Below are 23,450 nucleotides of genomic sequence, written 5' to 3' on the forward strand. Positions count from 1 at the left end.
CCAGTTAATTATTTACAAAAGTAGTACTTGTGGAGTTTTCATAGGTGGTGAAAACATGATGGAAACAGTAATGAAGATGAGATTTAAAAGCTGTCTTTTCTTCCTAGTTACGGTGTATTCAGGAAAACTCTTTGCAGAAGGTAAATACACTGAGTTCTATTGCTAATACATGTACATTGAATCTAGAAAATCTACTCCAGATAAATTAAATGCAATGTCTTTCATAAACACTGTTTTTTAAATAGAATTTTGTTGTGGGATGGCTGATGATCATGATTCAGCTGTCACTGTAGTTCAGGGCTACAGATTTATCTCCAAGATTCAAAGCTGTATCATTGAAAGGTTCAGATTTTTACTCAGAGAAAGTTTCTTTTGAAATGTATTTGAGCCATTTTTAGCACTTACACGAATTGAGTTTTGTATTATTAAAATATTTTATATATTAAAGTGTTTTGGTGATTGAAATGTTTTGGCTTGCCACAAAGCAGAATTGTGGGAGTTAAACGGAACCTGCAGAAGCTAGTCTGGATTGGTTCCACTTTTCCTATCCCTGTTTTCAGTATTGCTTAAAATCCTGGGTTTATATAGCTTACATACCACTTGAACTGCATATTCCCAGAGCTGTTGAATGTATGTGAGGGTACCCCTTCATTAACTGAAAAGGTGTCCTTTTTTTGCATTTCATTTTGTATCTACTAATATGTATTTAACTCCAGCATACGTGTTGCAACTACTGTCTTCACTAGAGTTCTGTCCTTATGCCAAGCAGTTGAAATTACACTGATACCCTTTGGAAATTCAGACTAGGTGCATAGGTAGCAACCATTACTGTCTTTTAATGATTTAAAAATCTGAATTACCCTCAAGTTTGGGTGTCATTATTATTATTGAGATGTGATACACTGGCTGTGTGAGGAAGGGAACTGTCACCAAAATCATTATCTTGTCACTTTTTATTTAGTAAAAGTACTAAATATGCAGAAAATACTAGTAAATGCCATAAATCCTAGTGATGTTATTGAGTGAAGGAGCAATAGTTTGGTTTTTTGGTTCTAATGTGTGTAGGGTGAATGCAGCAGTGCCAATTTGTAGGAAAACTGCCTAATTATTATGAGATTCACAGCTGGTGATTCAGTATTTAAAGCTTGATTCTGCCAGTTAAATCACCCTGTAATGCCATGGTGAGAATTTTTGAGACCCAAAGGATAATTTTATAGGAAAACTGAACATAAGTATTGCTTTTTACTTTTTTTAATAACTTACTGTCATAGTCCGAACAACTTCTTTGTGTGGTTGTTTCTGGGTTTTTTTTGATTGCAGTTCTGCTTGTTCTTTCCTTAACCTCCACTTTTTTCTTTTCTGTTGACCCTGTTCTTAAATTCCCTTTCTTCAGCAAGTTTAGCACCTATATTTCCTCCTGGCAGTTTGCCATCCTGTTCTGATAATATTTGCTGAACAAGGAGCTATATCATAGCTAATCTTGACACTGTTGCCGCTGGATTTTAGAGCAGGCATCGGTATGTTTATGCATTAAAGGGTGCTCATTCTTGCATCTTTTGGGCTAAATAAAGAGTCAGGTGTGTCCTGCATCATTTTTGCTGAGCTTCCATTAGGAAGTTTCATTCTACAGCTGGTAGTCTCGTGATCCTAAAGAGCAAAAGCTGATATAATTTTAATAGATTTTAATTTCAGTAAGTCTTACAAACATGAGAGGTTTTGTAAATATTCAAAATTTCATTCACCTTATTTGAAAGCCTGAATTAATCCATGTGATATTAAATAAATAAATGCAAAACAAAATTCATATCTGGACTGAGATATTTAGTGAGAAATATACTTGTTTTTGCAGATAAGCCCTGTGATTTACCACACATAGAATATGGAAAGATTGCCCAGTACTATTATAGTTTCAAAAATTACTATTTCCCAATGCGTAAGGGGAAAAAACTTTCGTATTCTTGTGTGGTTGGTTATACAACTGAAACTGGGACTCAAGATGGAAGAATAACTTGTACAGCAAAAGGATGGTCTCCAATGCCGCAATGCTACAGTGAGTTAGTTTTATTAATCTCATCATTGCTTCTAGCAGGAAACTTTTCTAGCTGGATTTCCTTGAGCATTCAGAACAGAAGCTGCATAATGAGGGGTAGAATGCATAAATTGGGACAACAAGTCGAAGTCAATTCTTTATGTATATAAACTATATGTGTCTATATATGGGATGTGATTACAATAATATGTATTTTAAGGGCTGTTACCATCTATACTTTTAGAGAAAAGCAAGAAAGTGGTGTGGTTTCCTTATTTCGGGAAAAGCAATAGATAGTTCCCCACCCCTCAGATGTATATCCTCTAGAGCCTCCCTAGCTCTAGATTCGTTGTTTGTTGTGTTCCATGTTATTACCATCGGTTTGATGTATTGTTTGATGACTGGGGTAGTCTCCAATAGGTCAAGAAAGCAGGATTAAATCAGGATAGTTAAACCCATCCCTTCTTTTGTTTATCAGAGAACAAAAAAATTCCATTAATTCTTTCTTTCCAAACAAGCTGCCTCTTTTCATTTAGAAAAATGTAACAAGCCTCCTTTGGAAAATGGCATTTTTTATGGTACAGAAATGTACTTCAAAATACATGAGGAGCTGCAATACAAGTGTAATCCAGGCTACCATACTCCAAGTGGTGGTACTGAAGATGCAGTACAATGTTGGCCAGAAGGATGGTCCTCCCAGCCAAGCTGTACTAAAAAATTTGGTAGGATTCTGCATTTTTCTCCTTCATAATCTGTCTTGTACGTTTACAGTTCTGCTATAGGTTCTTAGCTGTACTTCATGGGAAGAAGTTTTCACATGGTGCTAGTTCTATAAATTTGTATAAATAAAATTATAGATAGAAAGAATCACTACAGATGAAGTTGCATTTTTTCAACCAAATCCATTGCCATTCAATCTTCCTTCTCAAAAGGTGGCTGGAAAACTTGCGTAAGCTACCACATTTTTAATTATTCGTTGTTTGCAAGGATTGTGCCTTGGATACAACCACCTAAAGTTGTTTCTAAGGAAAATGTTAGGTTAATAACTTGAAATTAAAAGAGCAATTGATATGCATATGCTTTATTTATTTCAGAGTCCTGTCAAGTACCCGATTTACATCATGGCAGCTACTTCACATTCCAAAGAGAGCTTCAATTGAATGAAACACTGCTATACAAATGTGACGAGGGATATTATACTGCAGGAGGAAATAGTACAGAAGAAGCAGTGTGTCTGGCACATGGGTGGTCCCTTACTCCAAACTGCACTAGTATGTAATGGACTGGAAAATAATTCCGTCTGAAATGAACAAAATCTTACAAAATGGCTTGTTTTATAAGCTGTTTGGAGCATGGGGAAGCCTTTCTCTACTGATTTTCACTGCTGTGCCTTTCCTTCCTAGAAATAACTTGCTCCTTTTTGAGCGCAATATCACATGGAGGTTTCTATCCTGTGAAGAAAATCTACGAAGAGGGAGACGTAGTTCACTTTTACTGTGAGGAAAATTATTCTGTCAGTGAATCTGACCTAATTCAATGTTATTATTTTGGATGGCATCCAGACCCACCAGTGTGTGAAGGTACCTGTTTTTATAGTTTTACTATATATTCTTAGTGAAAGACTAGCACCATCTTTCATGAAATGCTTTATGAATACGAAATCCTCGTGTACCAGTTCACAGCCTACACGGAAATCAAGTGTTAACTGAAAGACACAGAGCCAAGGTAGGGGAGGGGGGATATAATTGGAATTAGTTTTCAGTGGTCTCTAAGGATAGAGCAGCCTAGAGGAGAGAAGGCTCCGGTGAGACCTTATAGCAACCTTCCAGTACCTAAATGGGGCTGACAAAGCTGGGGCAGGCCACTTTATCAGGGAGTGTAGTGATAGGGTCGGGAGGCAATGGAGTTAAACTGAAAGAGAGATTTGGATTAGATGTTAGGAAGAAATTTTTTACTATAAGGGTGCTGAGGCATTGGAACATGTTGCCAAGAAAAGTAGTGGATGCCTCATCCCTGGAGGTGTTCAAGGCCAGATTGGATGAGGCTTTGAGCAATCTGACCTAATGGAAAGTGTCCCTGCCCATGGCAGGGGGGTTGGAATTGGATGATATTTAGAGGTGCCTTCCAACCCAAACCATTCTATGATTCTAGAATACCTCTATTTTATATTTTTTGAATATAAAAGCACTTGTTTGTTCTGTCTCCTGTTGTGTTAAGAAAATGGTAGAAAAACCATTGTTGACTCTGGATCAACAAAAAGTGTCTCTTGAGTCATCATCTTGCATGCTGTATAGTAAAAATGATTGTGTGCATGTTTTGATTAGTGAGAAAACAACATGCTGCTTTTATTTTCAGATGTAAAAAATAAATGTCCTCCACCACCACTTCCTCCTCATGCCCATAGCATCACAATTAGAAGAACATATCATAATGGGGACAAAGTTCGTATACAGTGTCAAGGTACCTTTGAAATTAGAGGATCAGAGGAAATCCAGTGTGAAAAAGGAAAATGGACATCACCACCTATTTGTATTGGTTAGTAGTTTTGTGAAGACTGATAACTGAAGTGAAACTATTCTTCAAACAATATCTTAATTTTCTGGAGAGCCTTAGCTTTACCAGTATCTCCAAAACTGTTTATTTCCTTCTGTGGTAAAATGCTTCAGAAGTGAAGTGCTGAGTAATTTGCAGACAATCCATTGTTCACAGATTAAAGAGAAAGGATGAGTTAGCTGAATTCACCTGACATCCACATGGTGTAGCTCTCACCTGGGATACTGATTTTATTACATCTTACAAAGCATCAATGTCTGTCTCTTTTGGTATTTGAAAGTGAGTTGTTTTTGAGAAAACTAGTTCTAAGTTTCTGCTATGGTTATAGAAACTATGGGTAAACGGGGATCTGAGGCACCACCATCACTTGAGACAGATACAGCAATAGCGACGAGGAAAACATATCTCAACGAAGATACAAGTAAGTGAATGTTACTTTTCAATACTTTCCAATGCTATTCTAGACATTTTATGACTACTCTTACTACTCTTTTGGTGTAGTTCCTAACTCTTGAAAAGGGTTGCATGTGCTACAGATGTCAATGTAGCAGTCTGAACGAATGAAAGGCTATCATTGCTTGTTTCTAGTGATTTTAATTGACACCTGTAAGCCTGCTCTGTATTTGTAATTTTATTTCATACATTAATATTAAACTTCAGTCATTTTGTACCTTTTCTGTTAATGTTATCTGAACATGAGAATTCATTAGTATTTTTGATCCTTTGACTAATAGTTTCACAGAGACTTCTTTTGTTTATTTTGAATCATGTGTGGGCTAAACTTTTCAAGTGACAAAGACGGTCTCATCTCAGAAAAAGCTAATCCATACGGGTGTAAACCAGCAGGAGTCAAGAGCAGACATAGATGTGTGTAAAGGGATATAGAATGCTTGTTGGCAATTTGGTAAGGCAAATGCAGAGATTTGTAAAAATTTGAAAAATAAATTGTATTGATTACATACAAATAAAATGTAAAATTTTTGCTCAGTCTCTAATTAGTCTGATGCTTTTGCCAGCATTGACATTGTTTTAAGAATGTAATTACCTGTCTCTATACCTCATATTAGAAATGCAGCAAGACTGTACCTCTCCACCTGTAATTAAAAATGGTGTTGTTCTTGGTCCGTTATTGACAAGATACAAAAATGGTTCCTCAGTAGAATATGGTTGTCAGCGTTACCATGTTTTGGATGGACCTAGTAATGTTTACTGCAAACAAGGAAGCTGGACAGAACAACCAACCTGCTTAGGTAAGTCTTGTAAGAAAAAAAGCTTCATCATATGTGCTGTAGAAAGGTAAAACTGGAAAGAACCTCCAGATAATCCTTTCAGGACCACCTTTTCTCTTTCCTTTGAGTTAATAAAGATTCCAGAAACATGAGGATGAACCAAAATCAAATATACCTAGACCCCTCCTGGTAGGTGTTCTCTGGCCTGTTCTAACAAACACCCGATTATATTCCTCTGTTTTCCTGAGTGAGCTATCCTAGAATGTAGCTACCCCTTTTACCTAGGAGGATTCTCTTAATTTCTTTCTCCCATATTCTCCACTCAGTGCAATTCTCCCTGTCTTTCAATAGATGTTTAGAAGGAATGACTGCAGATGATGTGATTAACAAGAAATACAATGACTTCTCAGACTTTCATTTTTAAACCTACTGTTTTTTTTTAATTGTGTTTTCATCATTTCATTCTAGACTTTCTAGTTTTTCTGTGTTGCTCTTATGTACGCTATTCAAAACAGTATATAGAACTCCCATTAGGAATTTACCAGCAGGAATACCACTTCTAATGACCTATTAGAGTTGTTTGTTTATCTTTCCTTTCTTCCTGTGATGGAATAATTCTATTTTACTAGCATACCTTGTTAAATTTACTTTAATTGACTTAAATTGAATTTAAGCTTATAATCTACTTTAAAAATGCAAATAAATAATCAGTTCAGTTTTAATTACATATATCTAGATGAATAAAAAGTACATTGTTTGGATGTTCAGATCAGCATTCTTGGACCTGAATACTCATCTTTAACAAACCCAGTGCAATAATGAAAACCTGTTTCCTGTGACCATTATTTGTCTTCTAAGCATCCAACCACATCATCCTTCCCATGTTTTCTGGGACTTCTTTTCAACCCTCAACTGATCAGACAAGAAAGAGTACACATTGTAGTTAGTTAGTTTCTGGAAAACATCCATAGCAATTAGTAGTTATGGTTCTGTTACCACAACACGTAATAACTCATTTCTTCTTACCTTTCCCTCAACAAAGCATAAATAAGTGCCTCTATCAGGCAATGATTTCCATGGAACTTGTATAAATTTATTTTTCTAAATGTACCTCTGTTCCACTTCGTTGAAGTTGAACAATGGTTTCAAAACTTAGAGGTTAACTGACTAATGGAAAGTGGGGCTACCTGATGTGACCCTGGTGCTACATTTTAAGAAAACTGTCAGAAAACAACCAAAACAATATTCAACTTGTGTAACCTGAAAAAGCCCAAAGAAAAAGACAAAATTCCAGAAAAGGTTTTTGGAAGTTATCTACTTTTTTTTTTTTAAGTGACAAAGCAAAGAAAGTGGATTGTCAAAACACTTCCTTAGGTTAACAGTTAAGCTTACTGTGTATTAACTATTGCTATCCTCAAAGGGCTTGTCAAATCTGATGGGTTAATTTTGATGGGTGACTGTTTTCTTTATAAAAAGTCATTTCAATTTACAGTAAATAAGTCCTTTTCTTATTCAAGGATAAACCTAGGCTGCCACATGTTTACAAATACTTGTAGAAACCAGATTTTGTCAGAAATGTTTTCTGTGATTTACTCTTCCTAGTTTAGGGGTTTCTTTGTATTATTTCTGTTACTTTAGCACACATTTCTTTGTTTTCGTTCTTTTGTTTTATGCATCTGTAGTTAATTTCTTGCAAGATTCGAAAACATTTTAGAAATACTGATTTAGATTTCTTTTTCTTGGCTCCTACGAAATGGAGATAAGAACTTAAGATTGCTTTTTATTGAAATACACTTTTATTTCCCAGAACCGTGCACACTTAATGTAACTGATATGAACAGCAACAACATAGAGTTGAAATGGAGACAGGAAGAATTAATTTTCCTACATGGAGATCTTGTAGAATTTGACTGTAAGCAGGGATACAATTTTTTCCAGACCATAGTACCATCTCCTGGGAGGACACAGTGTAACCATGGCAGACTGAAATACCCGAAATGCATTATGCAAGGTAAACCAATACTTTTTAATCACCTTTTTGCATAGAGCTGAGATTGACTAATAGGAAATAATTGCTCTGGCAGTGCAGGAATCTGTTGTAAATAATAGATGGTTAGAATTCAACAACAGGGGTACAGGCAGATGTTCTTGCACAAGACTGCTACATTGTTAAATATAGCCAAGGACAGAAAAACAATACACTTTACTTTGATAAGGGAGGCTGTAGAAAGGAGGAAGGAGCTGTTATCCAAGCCCAGAGAACTTAGCTCTGGAGAAAGATGACTGTAAGCAACTAAATGCACCATTTATTATGTTCAAAATTAAGCACAAGATTGCATTTTGGTCCGAGACACAAAGAAATAGTAAGAAAATACATTGTCTGATAGAGACAGTGGCAGATATCTGGTGTTGACAGGCATTTAAAGCTGATGATCTGTTAGCTTCTCAAGCTTAATGTTTCTCAAATGTTTTTAACATTATTCCAGCTCCTACTGAAAAATGTCGGTCTCCACCTTCTATTGCAAATGGAGCTCTTACTCTGCCACCCCTTACCCAGTATGACAATGGTTCTTCAGTTCAGTATAGCTGCTCTGACTATCATTTTTTGCAAGGATCTGAAAGAATCTACTGTTCTGAAGGACAGTGGACTTCACCACCGGTTTGTATAGGTAGGTGTAAGAAGATAAATAAGCACTTATTTCTCTCTATAATTCATAGAATCACTGAATGGTTTAGTTTGGAAAGGACCTTAAAGATCTGTCTAGTCCAACTGCCTGGCAATAAGCAAGGACATCTTCGACTATATGAGGTTGCTCAGAGACCCATCCAACCCAGCCTTCAGAGTTTCCAGGGATGGGAGATCTGTTACCTCTCCGGGCAGCCTGTGCCAGTGTTTCACCACTCTCATTGTAAAAATTTTCTTCCTTATATCTAAATGGTTTAAAACTATTACCCCTTGCCCCCATATTTCTTATAAGCCTCCTTTACGTCCTGAAAGGCCTCAATAAGGTCCTGGGAGCCCTCTCTTCTCCAGGCTCAACAGCTCCAACTTGTTCCAAATTCAGATACTTAGAATTTATAATTTGAGTATTGTCAGCTAGAACTTTAAGATGTCAAGTTCAGTTTTTTTCAGTTAGAGATGAAAGTTTTAATAGAAGCAAATGTAAGATTTTCTAGCCTTTTTTTTTTTTTATTTCTTAAATATGACACACTTGCAGTATCCAAAAATACAGTGGTATATATAATATGTTAAGAGACTGATAACTAATCTTTAGTTTTAGTGAAGACTAGTCAAAATTATGCAATTCCAAATATAATTGATTCATTAACAGTGGCTATGTGTCTCTTCTTTAGAGCCATGTACTCTGTCAAAAAATGAAATGGAGAAAAATAATGTGCTGCTGCAAGCATTCTATAATAATCAAATTTACTTTTACCATGGGGATTATGTCGGATTTTACTGTAAACAGAACCATTTTGGAGCAGAATCTGGTGCAACTTTATTTCAAGTACAGTGTAAGAGGGGACAGCTGGTGTACCCAAGATGTGTGGAAGGAAGAAAATAAATTTGGACTCCAGGAAAGCCTATAAGGAAGGGTATGTGCATATTTTTTATCTGGTATTAACAGCTGAATTAAGACGGCCTCATATTTTCAAGACCACTACAGCCAGCTTTGGGAAATGAGTGTTCAGTGGCACTGTTGGGTCTCAGTTTGATGACTGAGAATGCAGGAGAAGAAAACAATATTGGCATATGTGTGGAAAATTTAAGATGAAGGAGCTTTGTAAGGCTTACAGTGACAAACAAGGATGCATCGTAATCTGAAGAACTTGAGTAAAGTACCATAACAAGAAGATGCTAAGCAAGTTGTGTCCTTCACGAGGATACTGTCGGTTTTGATAGTATGAGAGCTTTTGACTATAACATATCTCTAAAGTGAGATTTAATTTCATGTTCTTCATTGTTATAATGTTAAATGAAAGAAAGAAGAGGTCTAATTTATTTTTGTACATACTAACAGCATCTCTGTCTCCTTTCACAGGTAAGAAGTGTCTAAAGGCTAAGGCTTGAGGGACAAATTAAAAAAGCAAGTATTAAAAAAAATAAATGTTTACGGTATCTATAAAAACCAAGTAAAACTTAAAAACATGCAAACCCTGCTGAGTAGTTAATTATTATTCTTTTAGAAAGTCCAACAAGCATCTTTTTTTTGTGAATTGAGAGCATTTGAATTCATAATATATCTAGTCCAACTATTTCCTACGACACTTAAACATTGGCACTCTTGGGGTTCTACCTGTGCACATGTGTGACTGAAGATAAGAATAAAATTTAGGCGTATGGACAGTGCTTGCCTTGCACCCATTTTTGTATGTTTTACTAAAAAATGTTACTGTAAGGGTTTCTTCTGTGTTTTATGTGTAAACTCCATCTTTCTGTGCAATATCACAGATGCATGGAGGTGTCGCTGCCCATGGCAGAGCAGTTGGAACTAGATAATCTTTACAGTCCCTTCCAACTCAAACCATTCTATGGTTCTGTATATGCTGTTCTGTATGATTTTCCAAGGATTTAATGATGCTACATAAATAAATAAAAACAGAAATTAAAGCATTTGAGAAATAGACACATTCTGCTTATTTAATCAAAACCCAGTCAACAGTTTGGAGGTAAAAAAGGTTGATAAAAATATCATCTTATATACTATTTACAATAGCATTCCAAAATGCTTTCAAAAGATTAAAAATTTGTTGCTTTGCATAGTGGTATTTAAAAATGAAGACAAACAACAATGAAATTTGCAATTTAACATAATGAACTTGTGATATGTGACATGTAGATCTGAACTAGATAGTCACTATAGCTCTCACATCTAGGTCATGTTATGAACAACAATTGTAATGTGAATTGATGAGCCTTTCTCATTTAAGAAATAATGTAAGAACTCAGTTAAACAAAATGACCGATGATTAAGTTAGTAAGCAGTAAACTTTGGTGTATTGAGTATTGTTACCTTAATAGCTGCCATCTAGGTTTGCTGTGCGTCCAGAAACTACTTGTGTGAGATCCGATTACTCAGAAATTCATCTCAGTCTCTGAGATTTTTATATCTTAATTGTTCCCGTGTCTATGAAAGACGTAAGAATAAACTGTTTCCCTTGAACATGAAGGGTGTTTGTATGATGGACTAGATCTGTAAGCAAAATCTTGCAAAGCAACTAAGACATGGCTGTATCAGTAACGCAACACAAGGTCAACTTTACCTATGTATTTTTATCAAAAAAACTGAATTTGAATATAGGTGTAACCAAAATGGGATGAATGGGGAAAACATAATGTGGGACAGGTTGTTTATTTGAAAGGAGACTGGAGTGGAGAAACGGAAGTATAAATATAGCAAAAAGAGGGTCAATAAACAAGAAAGAGGGTAATAAGGTATACATGTGATATAATTCAGTTTCTCTAGGGATGCCATTCAAGTGACTTTGTGCTCACCTTAGATTAGGCCAAAACTCCAAATCCATAGTCTTGACCCATAACACAGAAATCAAATGTGTTTCCACAGTCCATTCAGCACAGGGAGGGAGGGCACATTGTAGCTATCAGGTAGAAACACCTGGGACAAAGAGATGGAGCATCCACATATTACTCTGCTGGTGGCTCTTCCAGGCCTGATAGCATCAGCATCTTCCCAATTGCTTCCTAACACAAGCCTGTGCTAGTGTGTACTTTTTAAAGCATATTCAGGAAAATATCCAGGTATTTTCTCTGTTAAAGAGAACGTGGATTTCTTTCATTTTAATTTTTTTACATTAATTACTTGAAAACAAACCTCTTCTTTGCAACTTGAATTGTGGGGTTATGTTAGTTCTAGCACAGCAGAATTAAGTGAAAGAAAATGAGAACAAGAGCTTGGGTTTCAAAATCTGAAAAAGCTCAGAAATATCTGTACAAAATCTTAAAAAAAGCATATTTACAACGTGGATGTTACAAAACTGACTGAACCCAGAATTCTTTCAGAAGTTAATGAAGTCACAGGAAGAGATCAAATTGCTTTTTGGAAGGCAAGGAAACTTTGTTAATGGTTCCTTTGCACTATGTTAATTTTTGCAGAATATATTCATGTAAATGTGTCCAGGCCGGGTGGGAAGGCGTAGACCAACTACATACACTGCAATGGTAGCAGAGAAGCTGCTGCAGGCACACAGCTCTGGCGAACTGTTGTGCTAGAGCACGTGAGATGGTGAACGCATATCTGTCAAAATGCTGTGCTTAGTGTCTGTGGAATATACAGTGTGAATGAGACTCAGTGACCCGCAAGTCCAAGAGCATTTATGACCTATGTGTATTTTGAAGCAGAGAAAGAATTTTTGTCTCTGTCATTATTTGCTTAGACTTACGAAACCACAGCGCTAGAATAACTTTCAAAATAACCATCAACTTGCCAAAGACCCCAATTTAACCCTCTGACAGCCCTGAATTTTTGCTGGTTTTCAGCACAGTTAGGCATAAAATTGCAGGATAAGAATCAGGTTGCTCAGGACTTTGTCTGGCTGAGTTTTTAATGTCTCCAAGGAGATATTTTCTAACCCTTCAGGGCAACACCTCCCAATGTCTGCCTTCTCTCACGATTAATCTTTTTTCCTTATATCTAACTGGAATGTCTTTTGCTGCAGATTTGTTTGTTGTCTTTCATCCAATCACTGTGCATCCCCAAGAAAAGTATGGCTCCATCTTCTCTGTACTCTACCACTGGGAAGCCAAAACCAAAATAGTGTCTTCTCCAGCCTTCTCATCTTAAGAAACATTCAGAAAGGAATGGGAATTTTTTTGACTGTGTGAGACATGATAATAATAATTTTTACGTTTCTGTTGGTGCCTTTCCTTGTGTAGCAGAGCCTTCCAGTATCGTTAGAATGGCAATAGATCTTATCTCTGTCACTTCATGTGATAGCGCTGGCTTGGGCTTAGGTAGATCATATGATAACCTGTCTGAACCAAGTTCAACTTTTTTCAAGATCAGCCTTTTATTTGTTTTAATAGAATAGTTAGGGTTTGATTCTTTAAAGATCACCTAATACAACACCCCTGCAGTGAGCTGAGGCATCTTTCACTAGATCAAGTTGCTCAGAGCCCCATCCGACCTGGCCTTGGACATCTCTGATGATAGAGCATCCACAGCTTCTCTGGGAAACTTGTTTCTGTGGTTCACCACCCTCATTGTAAAAAAATTCTTCCTTGTATCCAATTTAAATCCACCCTCTTTCAGTTTATATTTATTTGGTTTGTATTTCTATTAAACCATCAGGACAACTTTTATTGAACCCTCACGTGACAATACTAAGAATATTTTCAAGAAGTTCTTTTTTACCCAGCTCATTTTGGAGCCTTCTAGTCGGAGCTGGGCAAAGGCAGTCAGGTTCTCCCTTATCTGAGCAACACTTTCAGGGAGCCTCAGCCCATGACATTAGTGTAGAAGGCTGGTCTTGCTGAGCATCCTCCTATATTAAGGCAAAACCAAAGTAATTGTGTTCCATGAGTATAGTCTTTTCCACCTTAGTGTAGAGATCAGATCTGTTAAACAGTGCATATATCTTCTCAGTTGAGTATAAAGAGACATGATCTTGAGTGGGAAGAATGGTTTTGTTTGTGTTTTTTTTAGTAAAAAACAAAGAAAGAAACCTACATGTTTTGTAATAAAAATTTTTTGAAGCTTACTTATTGGAAATGGCTCTCTCATTAGGAATTGCTGTTTAGAAAAGGAACTTGGGGTTTTCCAGTGATGAAGTAACAAATAAGGCCAAAAATTAATGATTTGTAGAGGTTAATGACCTACAAAAAGCAGCAGATTAGGCAGAAATTAATTTTCTTTTAGTTCAACTTTTTTGTTTCTCTTAATGCTATACTAAAAGGAAAAATTTCTTTACTGAGAATCCAGTCTTTCTGAAGCATAGGAGGATTAGAAAGCAAGGAAGAAATGAGTCGGAAATATTGGGCTTTTATAGTGAAGTCCAGAGAGATTTGTTATGTACTGTTTGTGGGTTCATTGTTTCATACTGCAGACTTGTCAGGACTCCATAAACAACAATTAGTGCTTAGGGTCATGTTGGACTAGTATGGAAGAATCTAAAATACAACTAAATGCTACATACCTATAGAAATATTAGTCATGCTTATTCCTGGTTTTCTGTGAGGAATGTTCTCAGTTCCTTAAAAAATGTTTAATATAGATGTTAATGTTAGGTATTTGTCACTAAGACTTTTGTGGACTTAACATTTAGAAAAAATCCTTTTTGCAGTGTGCTTTGAAGTTCTGCCAGTCATATAAAGTGGCTTATCAATGATGATGAGATTCATTTAGTGTATATAGTAATAGCAGTACCTGTTCTTTGTTCATCAGATGGATGTTATCATTCCATAAACAAAACAACACCATGTGTGTTTTTGCCGGAAGAAAATATGACTCCAAGTTATTGGCTGTTAGTTAATCCTGTATTTCACAATAGTTCCTAGCAGCAACTGCACTGAAAAAAACAAAAAGAAAGAGAATGTTCTAAGAAAGAATATTCATAAGAAATGCCAAAGAATATAATCTTAGTACTGTTGCCTGAGGGTGGAGCTCAGTTCAGTCAAAGTTGTCCTGCTGGTGTAGCCCAATAAATATGATTTTTGCCGTTGTTCATAAAAGAACAGGCACTGCATTGACTTGACAATGCAGGATCTCTAGGCTCGCTTGGCTTTGTCTTGAGCTGATTTTAACTGGTTTGATAGTGGTTGTTTAGCAACCACCCCATTGTTTGCTCAAATGTGTTTTAGTTCAGCTCTGATTCATACCGGTAAAAAGAAGGTATCTATGACTCCAGACTAATAAGTGGTGTGGGAAAGGAGAATGTGGGATGACATGAAGATGAAGAGAGGTCAAAGACTGAAAACAAATGACAGTCATCAAACAGTGGCCGCAGCAGAAATGCAGCTTGGTCCTGTCCAGGTAAATGCAGTTTGAGCAGAGCTGCTGAATAGCTGGAATCCAGAAAAGGAGTTTATATAATCTTTATATTAAAGTAATTACATGTAAACACAAGGACACCTCAATACTTAGGAGGAGGGAACCCCTGCTACTTGCATTGATCTTCCCAACAAAACCTTGGTACTCCAATGGTTCACTGCGGCATTTCCCTCATGTCTTGCCAGCCTCCTTGAGAAACGCTGGTGCTGCCAACCAGAGGAGCAGGTGAAGGATGACTGTGACACCGGAGGAATTGTTTAGATACTAGGACATTTTTTCTATAATTATTTTTTTACTAAAAAATAATAATTACATTATTGAGGCTTTTTGGCATTAATTTAGACTAGGAACATTAGCGTTATTGGAAGTGGACTAACAGTGACTTAGTGTTTTCATTAGGTTGTAAAGGTTTCAAACAGACTGAACATAAATGATGGGCTTCACATACAAGGTGATTTTGCCCACAGCAAAATTTTAAGTTGTAACTTTTAAGAAGCTAAGTGCGCTACGTTGCATTATAAACACGCTGTGTTTTGGGTATGGGTTTCATCATGCTTCTATGTCAAGTTCAGTCTGAAAAGTTTTGTGAAAAAAACTGTTGAAGCCTTTTTGCAACAACTGCATAATTTTTCTGTAGAGGTTGACTGCAGTGTTGTGAGAAAGCTAGGGGAGGAGATTGCAAAGACGTCCTCTGGAATCATGGGAGTGAACACAAATACATGCACTTTAGAGTACAGGAAATAGGAACTCGGTGGCAGAGGACTTCTTTAACTTCTAAAGCTTGGAATTGACACTGCTGAGCCACACCATAGCATATCTGCTGTGGATGGGTTATTCTACATGTAAAGGTAATTTATTAATTGGAAATCTGTTTTTAACTAATGTAGCTGGTGGCAATCAAGAAAAATTAACTGAAAAAAGAAATTATACCATTTACATTTTATAGAATTCCTTTCAGATGTTTGGAATGAATTATAATTTACAACTATGCATTTGAGAATATTTGCTTTGTATTTTCTTGCATGAGCTTGTTTCTTTGCCACGTGCTTGAACTTAATAGCTCTTACAAATGAACCTGTTACTAGCCATAACTCACTCAAAATGCATTAATCCATACAAATTGTTTAGCTGCTATTATTCTGAATAAATACTATTAAAAAAGCAGAATACCGATTTGATTTTAAAACATTATACGATACTTCATAAATACAGGTGCTTTATTATTTTCATAAGTTGTATGATACAAAAATTATGCAGCCTGAATGAGGTGGTCTTCACTGAATGTGTGCACCTATTAAAATAACCAGTTTTAAACTCTCTGACTGATACATTTAAATCAATTTAACATATCAAGATATTTATATTTATCATATCAAGATTCTTCTTCCTCTCTGCTTTTAAAAGTACTTCTTGTATGTACCTTATACTTTCAAAAATGATCCAACTTCTTTCATTTTAAAGTGGTGGAACTAATTTCAGGAATCTTGGAGAAACTGACTTATTTGCAGAATTAAAGAAAATTGAGAATCGCGACTGTATGTGTAAAACTTTATTTCAGTATAATGCTGGAAAACAGAAACTGTACTCTGAGAAATTCAGTTAATTCATATTTTCAAATGAAATACTTTTAATAACTTTTCACAAGGCGAAGTCTGTGAAAATAGTAACGATGATGGCAATTTCTTCGAGTAAAGGCTTAATGCTCCTTATTAGTAGTGTTCCAAGGTCGATTATTATTTAAATCCTGTGTAGTGCCATTGTTTGCAGGTATCAGTACTGTCCTGTATTTATCAAGACACAGGAACTTGTGCGTTGTATCTGCTAGAATAGCATTCAAACACTCGCCCATCACTGTTTTTGAAGAAATTCTTAGTGGTGGATGAGGATAAGAAGAAAATGGCAATGTGCAGTCAAATTGCAAGAATCTGTGCACGGCTTCTGCAGGAGCAGCCTGTGAAAACCCACCTCCCGTTGACTTTGGAGAAATTGTGGATGAGCTTAAATCAGGATATGAGGAAAGTGACAGAGTGCAGTATGTGTGCAACCCTGGATACACTTTATCAGGATCAGAATGGGTAATATGCCACAAAAATATCTGGGTACCTGGACCACCACTGTGTTTGGGTGAGTGTAACTTTTTTACTGTCTGACTTTTTACTGGTAGACAATTTTAACAATTCTTAAAACAGGTCTTTCTGAATTAGGTTTATATTTGTTGCTTGAGTACAGACTTTGTAATGGGCCAAAAGTAATCACTGGTTTCAGTACTTCTTAACTTGTGGATCTTTGGCTTTAGTGTGCCAAAATCATTTACACTCAATCATGTTTTTTACCGTGAGAATTTTTGAGCTGCCGGGAACATCAGAATCAGTTAAATATTTTGTCTGTACTTCCAAGAACTTGTGCAACAAGGTACAAGTACTGACAATGTGGTCGGCCTCTTCCCACTGGTGATTAAATTTGCTAAGACATCCTTTCATATGGTTTGTTTACTGTCCCTCATTTGGCAGAAAGATGAAGTTGTGGTAGGCTGCCTTGCTGTCTTCCATTTCTTTGCTAGAGCTCTTTGTAAAGAGTCTTCTAAATTTAATTTTTTAATCATGGGTAATGGGAACGCAACAGGGATAAAATTAAAACTTATTCTCGCTGATTTAAATAATTAATTATTTTAAGGGCTACTGTCTACTTAAGTCAGTACCTACTGAGATTATCACTGCTGTTGCAAAGTCTGTAAAATTGTATTTTATGCATACAAATAAGAACGTGCTTGGAAGCTGTGCCATATGACTGATAAACTATGCAAAACTAAAGATCTTGTATTAGTTATGATGGAGATCAAGTGTTTAAGTGGTTTGTATTTTACTTCTACAAGCCACTGAATGAGAACAAATCTATATTTATCTTTCTTTGCCAAGGAAGTGTTTCATATGCTAAAAGCCACCAAAGTTTCATACCCCACCATTTCTAATTTTTCTTGTTTCCTCTAGCACCATGTACCATCACAGAACAGCAATTGGAAGCCCGAAACTTGCTTCTCTCCACGGGACAGAGGCACTCAATTTTGATTCAAAGTTGTCAGTGGTGGATATTTATGTGCATGGTGGGATTTCAATTCACAACCTCTCCTATCAAGCAATGTTTTAATGGGCGTATCGAACTACCTTCATGTATCACTGGTAAATATGCACCATACTTGAATAATTTTGATGTGCTAAATATATCTTGTGTGCAATTTTGTAGTTGTCCATGTGGGATTAAGTGCAAACATAGCCTTTCAAATAGATACATAAAGTAGTAAAGCCTAATTTACTAATAACTCAAAATACATATAAAGCATAATTTAAGCCCACTCACTCTACAACAGTATAGGAGAAGGAAACATTGTGACAGCTCTGACTCAGGAGGGCTTCATAGAGATTTAATCCACTGTACATATCAGGAAATAAGTTTAAAAAACCAAAGTTCTCTTTTTTGTTTTCATCATATCATCATCACAAAACCCTCCAGGATATTAAACCTTAAAAATTGAAAAAGAAGGGAAAATTATTTATATGGCTGGTGTTAGACTTAAGTATGTTCCTCATCCTGGATACAGGTTAGATGAACTATCAGAAATAACTTGTTCTGTGGGAGACTGGACTTCAGGTCCTACAGGTTTGTGTGATATAAAAAACTACATTTTTTGTAGTTCATTTAGCAATGAAATGGAAAGCATTTTAAACTGGAGTTTGATTAGTAAGAGCCACTAACTCCATATTTTGCAGTGGAATCAATCAGCCCTAATAGATGTCTTCAGAGCGATACTGACTGGATGCAATGACACCTTTTTTAATGAAGTTTAGTTTTTAAATCATAGAATCATGCTGTGAGTTAAAATAATGTCAACTCAGGCACACAGGAAAGTAAGGCCAATAGAGACAACCAGGGACTTGTTTTGATTGTACTGCTACACTACCTACTTTTCTTGCTTCTGAGAAGCCAAAAACCAGAGGGTTATGAAGAAATGGATACTGGCTGCAAAGGAGGAGATAACTGGTAATGTCTCTTATTTGTGCATCGCTAAGAGTGTCACCTCCTGAAAGTTACCTTCAAATAATAAAGAAATCACTTCAGTCCTCAACCCTTTGGCACACAGTGCTGTACAGAGCCAACCCGTACCTTTGGCTGATCTCTGCAACTCCTTTTCTTTTTTTTTAGTCACTCTAGGCAAAATTAGTAGTGTCTGGTGATGCGCTGCAGAACATAGATTCTCGTCTCTTTCTTTTCTACTTGTAGAAAGTGGTTTGCATAATGCAGGTCTTTTTTTCCTGATCGGTAACAGCAGTGCTCTGGAATTCAATATTCTCTGTTTGTTGTGTTGCTGCACTATTGTTCTTAACTGCTCCTCTCTTTTCAGATGCCACCTGTGGAGCTGCACCTGAAATTCCCAATGCTCATATTACTAGTGCTCAACAGGAGAGATATCTGCCCGGTGCTCGAGTGCAGTATGAATGTGAAAAGAATTTTCAGATGATAGGTGGAAATTATGTCACTTGTACAAATGGAGAATGGTCACAAGCACCGCTGTGCAGAGGTAGGGATCTGTGCTTTCATCTCACCTGTTAGCTCAGAGGGGACTGTTTGTTTACCCGAATACTCTAATAACTTCACCATTTTACTTCTGTTCCTTTGTGTACCCCCACTTTGTGCTTGTTATTGCTTCCTTGCAGAGCACTTCAATTTAGCTTCAGCCTTCTAGAAGTACTGAGGATATTTTTATCAGCACCAAAACTGTCTTGAAGAAGCAGGGCCTAAAACGCCCTGCTCTGTCTGAATGGAAGAAGCAGCAGGGGAGAGAGACAGCTGTTCTTCTCCAGGGCTGCACACTGACTGACCTGATCAATGCAGATCCCCACAGAGACTCAGATGTAAACCGTGTAGGATCTGCTAGGGCTATGGAAGTGGCAAGAGCGTTCCTGTGACAAGGAGCTGTCAGGAGCTGTGCTCCTGTGTCTTGTGCCCGAGCCTGTGGCTGTGGGGCGAATAAGTGCTGCTTGGCTCCCACACATCTCCATGGGGCTGACTGTGCTTACTCCCTGGGGAATGACCCTGGCAGGCAGGCTGGCTGCTTTGGCTTCTTGTGCACCGAGGTGTAGCTACAGAAACACTGGCTTTTTTCTAGAAATTCTCCTTGACGGTGCTATCTCCTGAGAGATGGTGCTGCCACTGTCACACCTCTTTGCTTTCTCCATGGAGGACTCTTGGAGCTGTGACTTGCCTGAGGCAGAAAATCTGGACAGAAATTATAACAAGATTAATTCCTTGGACTGTCGGTTGTATAGAGAAAACACCTCAACGATTCTGTGACTGCAGAAGTATCTCTTTTCAGATGTGACATGTGAACCTCCTCCAGAAATTCCTGGTGGCAAAGTTCAAGGTGTTAAAAAGTCACGGTATTTGCCTGGGGAGAATGCTCGCTATCAGTGCTGGCAAGGTTTTGAGATGACTGGAGATCCCACCATAGCATGTCAGCATGGGACCTGGACAGAGCGGCCAAAGTGCAAAGGTAATTTCTCTGTCTTTGTACCTCTGCCTGACAGTGCCACTGTCATGAGGTTGACACAGTAGCATTTACTTCTCCAGATATTAGCCTCATTTCTGTGTACAAGTACAGATATCTGGCACACTTGGGGAAAACAAAACCACATTTTCCCAAGTATCTGGTTCAGTGAGTTGACCAGCTGAGTGACCGAAGTGGCTTTAGAGAGCAGAGCCCACAGCATCCCTGCTAATTGACATCCAGATACTGCAGATGATGCATTGATATTTTGAATACCACGGAGTTAAATCAACTGTTAAATCAACTAAGGGCAGAATTTGAGGGGTGAGCCGATACCTGGGCACTCTGTTGGTGTCTCCTGGGGTTTCTTGTGTGCGCTGAATAACCTCATTTGTTTTCACTAGACATACAGAAAGTTTCAGCCTGTGAACCAGTGCAAAACCATTTGACTCCAACACTACCCAGCTGGGAGCTGAAAGGGATGTAGAAGTAGCAGCTGAATTCAGACCAGGCTGAATATTGTGGCTCCAGAACACAATGCCAAGTGCAAAGACTGCCACTGCTGGTACCTAGGGCCTTTTCTGAAGATTTCCCAACGCAAGGTCATTAGAAGGCCTCACTTGGCAGCAGCATGGTGCTTAGATAGGTATAAGAATTTGTGAGGCAGCAGCACTTGAGGGTTGGCAAGTGTGAACTCCTCAGTGGCCATAAGTGGCCCACAGAGCCCGAGGGCTATCCCATTAGGGATTGCAGTGGTGCATTTCAGTGACAGTTGTTAATGTTTGCAATTGGATCCACTCTTCTCATGGCTCAGGCAGTGCAGGGTGGAGGTGGGCATCAGGCTCTCCTGCAGAGCCACGCCAAACGCTGCACAGTTACGCAGGACGAGAGAAAGTCCTGCAGACAGCTGCAAGCACTCCAGCTGTGGACAACACAAGTAAATGGCAGTTGTAAATCCCAGCACAGGAGAAATGAGAAACTCTTACTCTTTTGCGCCTGCCAGGTAGTTGGCTTTCTCTCTGCTTTCCTCTGGGTCCCAGAGTAGTGCCAACCTACTGTCCGGTAGTATCTGTGGCCGGGCCTCCGTTGCAATTCAGCTCTCGTGGCTTTCTCTCTGACTGGAATTTTCTTCCAGGGAAAGGTGGGAAATGTGGGCCACCTCCAGTTATTGAAAATGGAGACCTCCTTTCCTTCCCCATGCGAGAATATGCCCAAGGTGCAGTGGTCAAATACAAATGCCCAAATCTCTACGTCCTGGAAGGATCTGAGAGTATTACCTGTACTGACGGGCAGTGGACAAACCCCCCAGTTTGCCTCGGTAGGTTCGCGCATGTGCTGTGTGGCCAAAGGCGGTGCAACTGCTTTTTCTCATATCCCGGCACTTGTGCTGGGGATGCAATGCTGGCAGGGCAGAACAACCACGAGTCCCTTTTTTGTGCAGGGCTCCTTGCGTGTTGCCAAGCTGGGGATGCTGCTAAGGTCAGCAGGTTGTGAGTGGGGAGGATGGGTGCGAGTGGCAGTGCTGGGGCAATCTGGGGTGCGGCCGTTACATGGCCATGGGGAAATGAATTTAGAGAAGTGCTGGGCACAGGCAAAGAAGGAGGGACCTCAGAAAAGACCAAGGGGAAGGCAGTCGGTGCCTGGTGACTTCCCCCACCTGTGCCTTGATCTCACCCCGTGTCAGAACAAAAAGGCTTCTCCATAGCTCTATGTTGGGTGTCAGCCATGGTCTTTTCCCCTTTAACTTGGGTCCTGTTGCAAGTAAAAGAGGGTCAGAGCAAAGTGCTGGATGCATGTCATGATGCGGAGAACTTCTGTAGGCTCTAGAGGAAATAAAAGTGGTCTGTGGTGCATCTGTTTGACGTGACGACACTCTTCCTTTGCCTTTTCCAAGTGGCCTGTACAGCATCTGAAGAAGACATGGACAGAAACAGTGTTGAGTTGAAATGGATCTTCAGAAAAAAGCTGTATTCCAGATCGGGCGACTTTATTGAGTTTTGCTGTAAAAGAGGATATGTGTCAGACCCAGCATCTCCCCCCTTCCGAGTACAGTGTGTAGAGGGGAAACTGGAATATCCACGATGCAAGCCAGGCAGTAAGTCATCTCCAATCTGGCCACAGCTTAGCCACTGTGTTGTTGCATTTTTTGTGCTGAAGCCAAGGGGAAAGCCTTTAGCTTTCCTGGGGAAGCACCGGGGAGATAGCAGCAGGGCGCCACGGGGTGGGATCATCCTGTAAACTACAGCCGTTGAGGGGCCATGCCCCCGAGCAGCTGTTGACTGGTGTACCTGAGTGGGAAAGTTTGCTGGGCAAAGGGAGCCTCAGTTGTCCGGTGTGGGGTCTGCAGGCAAATGATGAAAGTGCTTTTTCCAGAGAATTGTACCATAGATGAGGAGAGTTTGGAAAGCAACAAGATTCAACTACAGTCTTCAAGTTCATTGAGGACCTATCTTTCTGGGGATTATATTTTGTTTGAATGCAAATGGTGGCACCGGCAAACGTCACGCCCTGAGACATTCAGAGCAGCGTGCATGGATGGAGTGATTAAGTATCCTACGTGTGAACGTAAGTGCTTGGTGGTGAAGATGTGGTGGGGCTGTGGGAGGCAGCTTTTCTGAAATTGACTGTCGCCTGCTCTGAGGAACCACTGTGGTGCATTGGGCTTCATCTTCACTCCTTTTCCCCTTTTTTCTCTTTACACTGCAGCAAGATTTGGATAAATGGAAACGGCATGAAGGAGCCCAGCTCTGGAAATGAAAGATCTCTCAACCAACCCACAGATTTGAGCTCAGTTTTGCCTGAAGTTTCCTGTTTCGCTGTGCTCTGTTTGCAGTGTAGCCAATGTTCTGTCTTGGAATTTGATTCTTCTTAATCTTTTATTGTTGGATAATTATGTTTTCATTTTTTACACAATTTTATGCCGTTTTAACATTTTGTTAATGTGTTTACATTTTATCCGTTTGAATGGTTGTTCTTACATTTTATCTATTCCGTATCGGTCTCTCTGTTATTTTCTATTGACACTTGTGTCCTGAGACAGGCAGGCTTTGGTGGCCTCCAGAGACAAGAATTAAAGCTCACAGGTAATTTGA

At 38.5% G+C, this 23,450-nt stretch overlaps 1 protein-coding gene across 1 annotated transcript; it reads left to right on the plus strand.

The window, feature by feature from the left end:
* Positions 1–16: 16 nt before the first annotated feature.
* LOC104054729 (coagulation factor XIII B chain) lies at positions 17–23,450 on the plus strand. Its single transcript, XM_054073099.1, has 18 exons — positions 17–140; positions 1,850–2,050; positions 2,548–2,751; positions 3,124–3,300; positions 3,433–3,609; positions 4,385–4,564; positions 4,911–5,003; positions 5,650–5,832; positions 7,619–7,822; positions 8,298–8,480; positions 9,166–9,372; positions 16,764–16,943; positions 19,129–19,392; positions 20,188–20,364; positions 21,494–21,676; positions 22,253–22,453; positions 22,732–22,923; positions 23,065–23,450. The coding sequence occupies exons 1-18, from the start codon at positions 56–58 to the stop codon at positions 23,076–23,078; spliced, it is 3,105 nt and encodes a 1,034-aa protein (XP_053929074.1). The 5' UTR covers positions 17–55; the 3' UTR covers positions 23,079–23,450.

The sequence above is a fragment of the Cuculus canorus genome, chromosome 8, assembly GCF_017976375.1.
Source record: "Cuculus canorus isolate bCucCan1 chromosome 8, bCucCan1.pri, whole genome shotgun sequence".
NCBI classification, from domain to species: domain Eukaryota; kingdom Metazoa; phylum Chordata; class Aves; order Cuculiformes; family Cuculidae; genus Cuculus; species Cuculus canorus.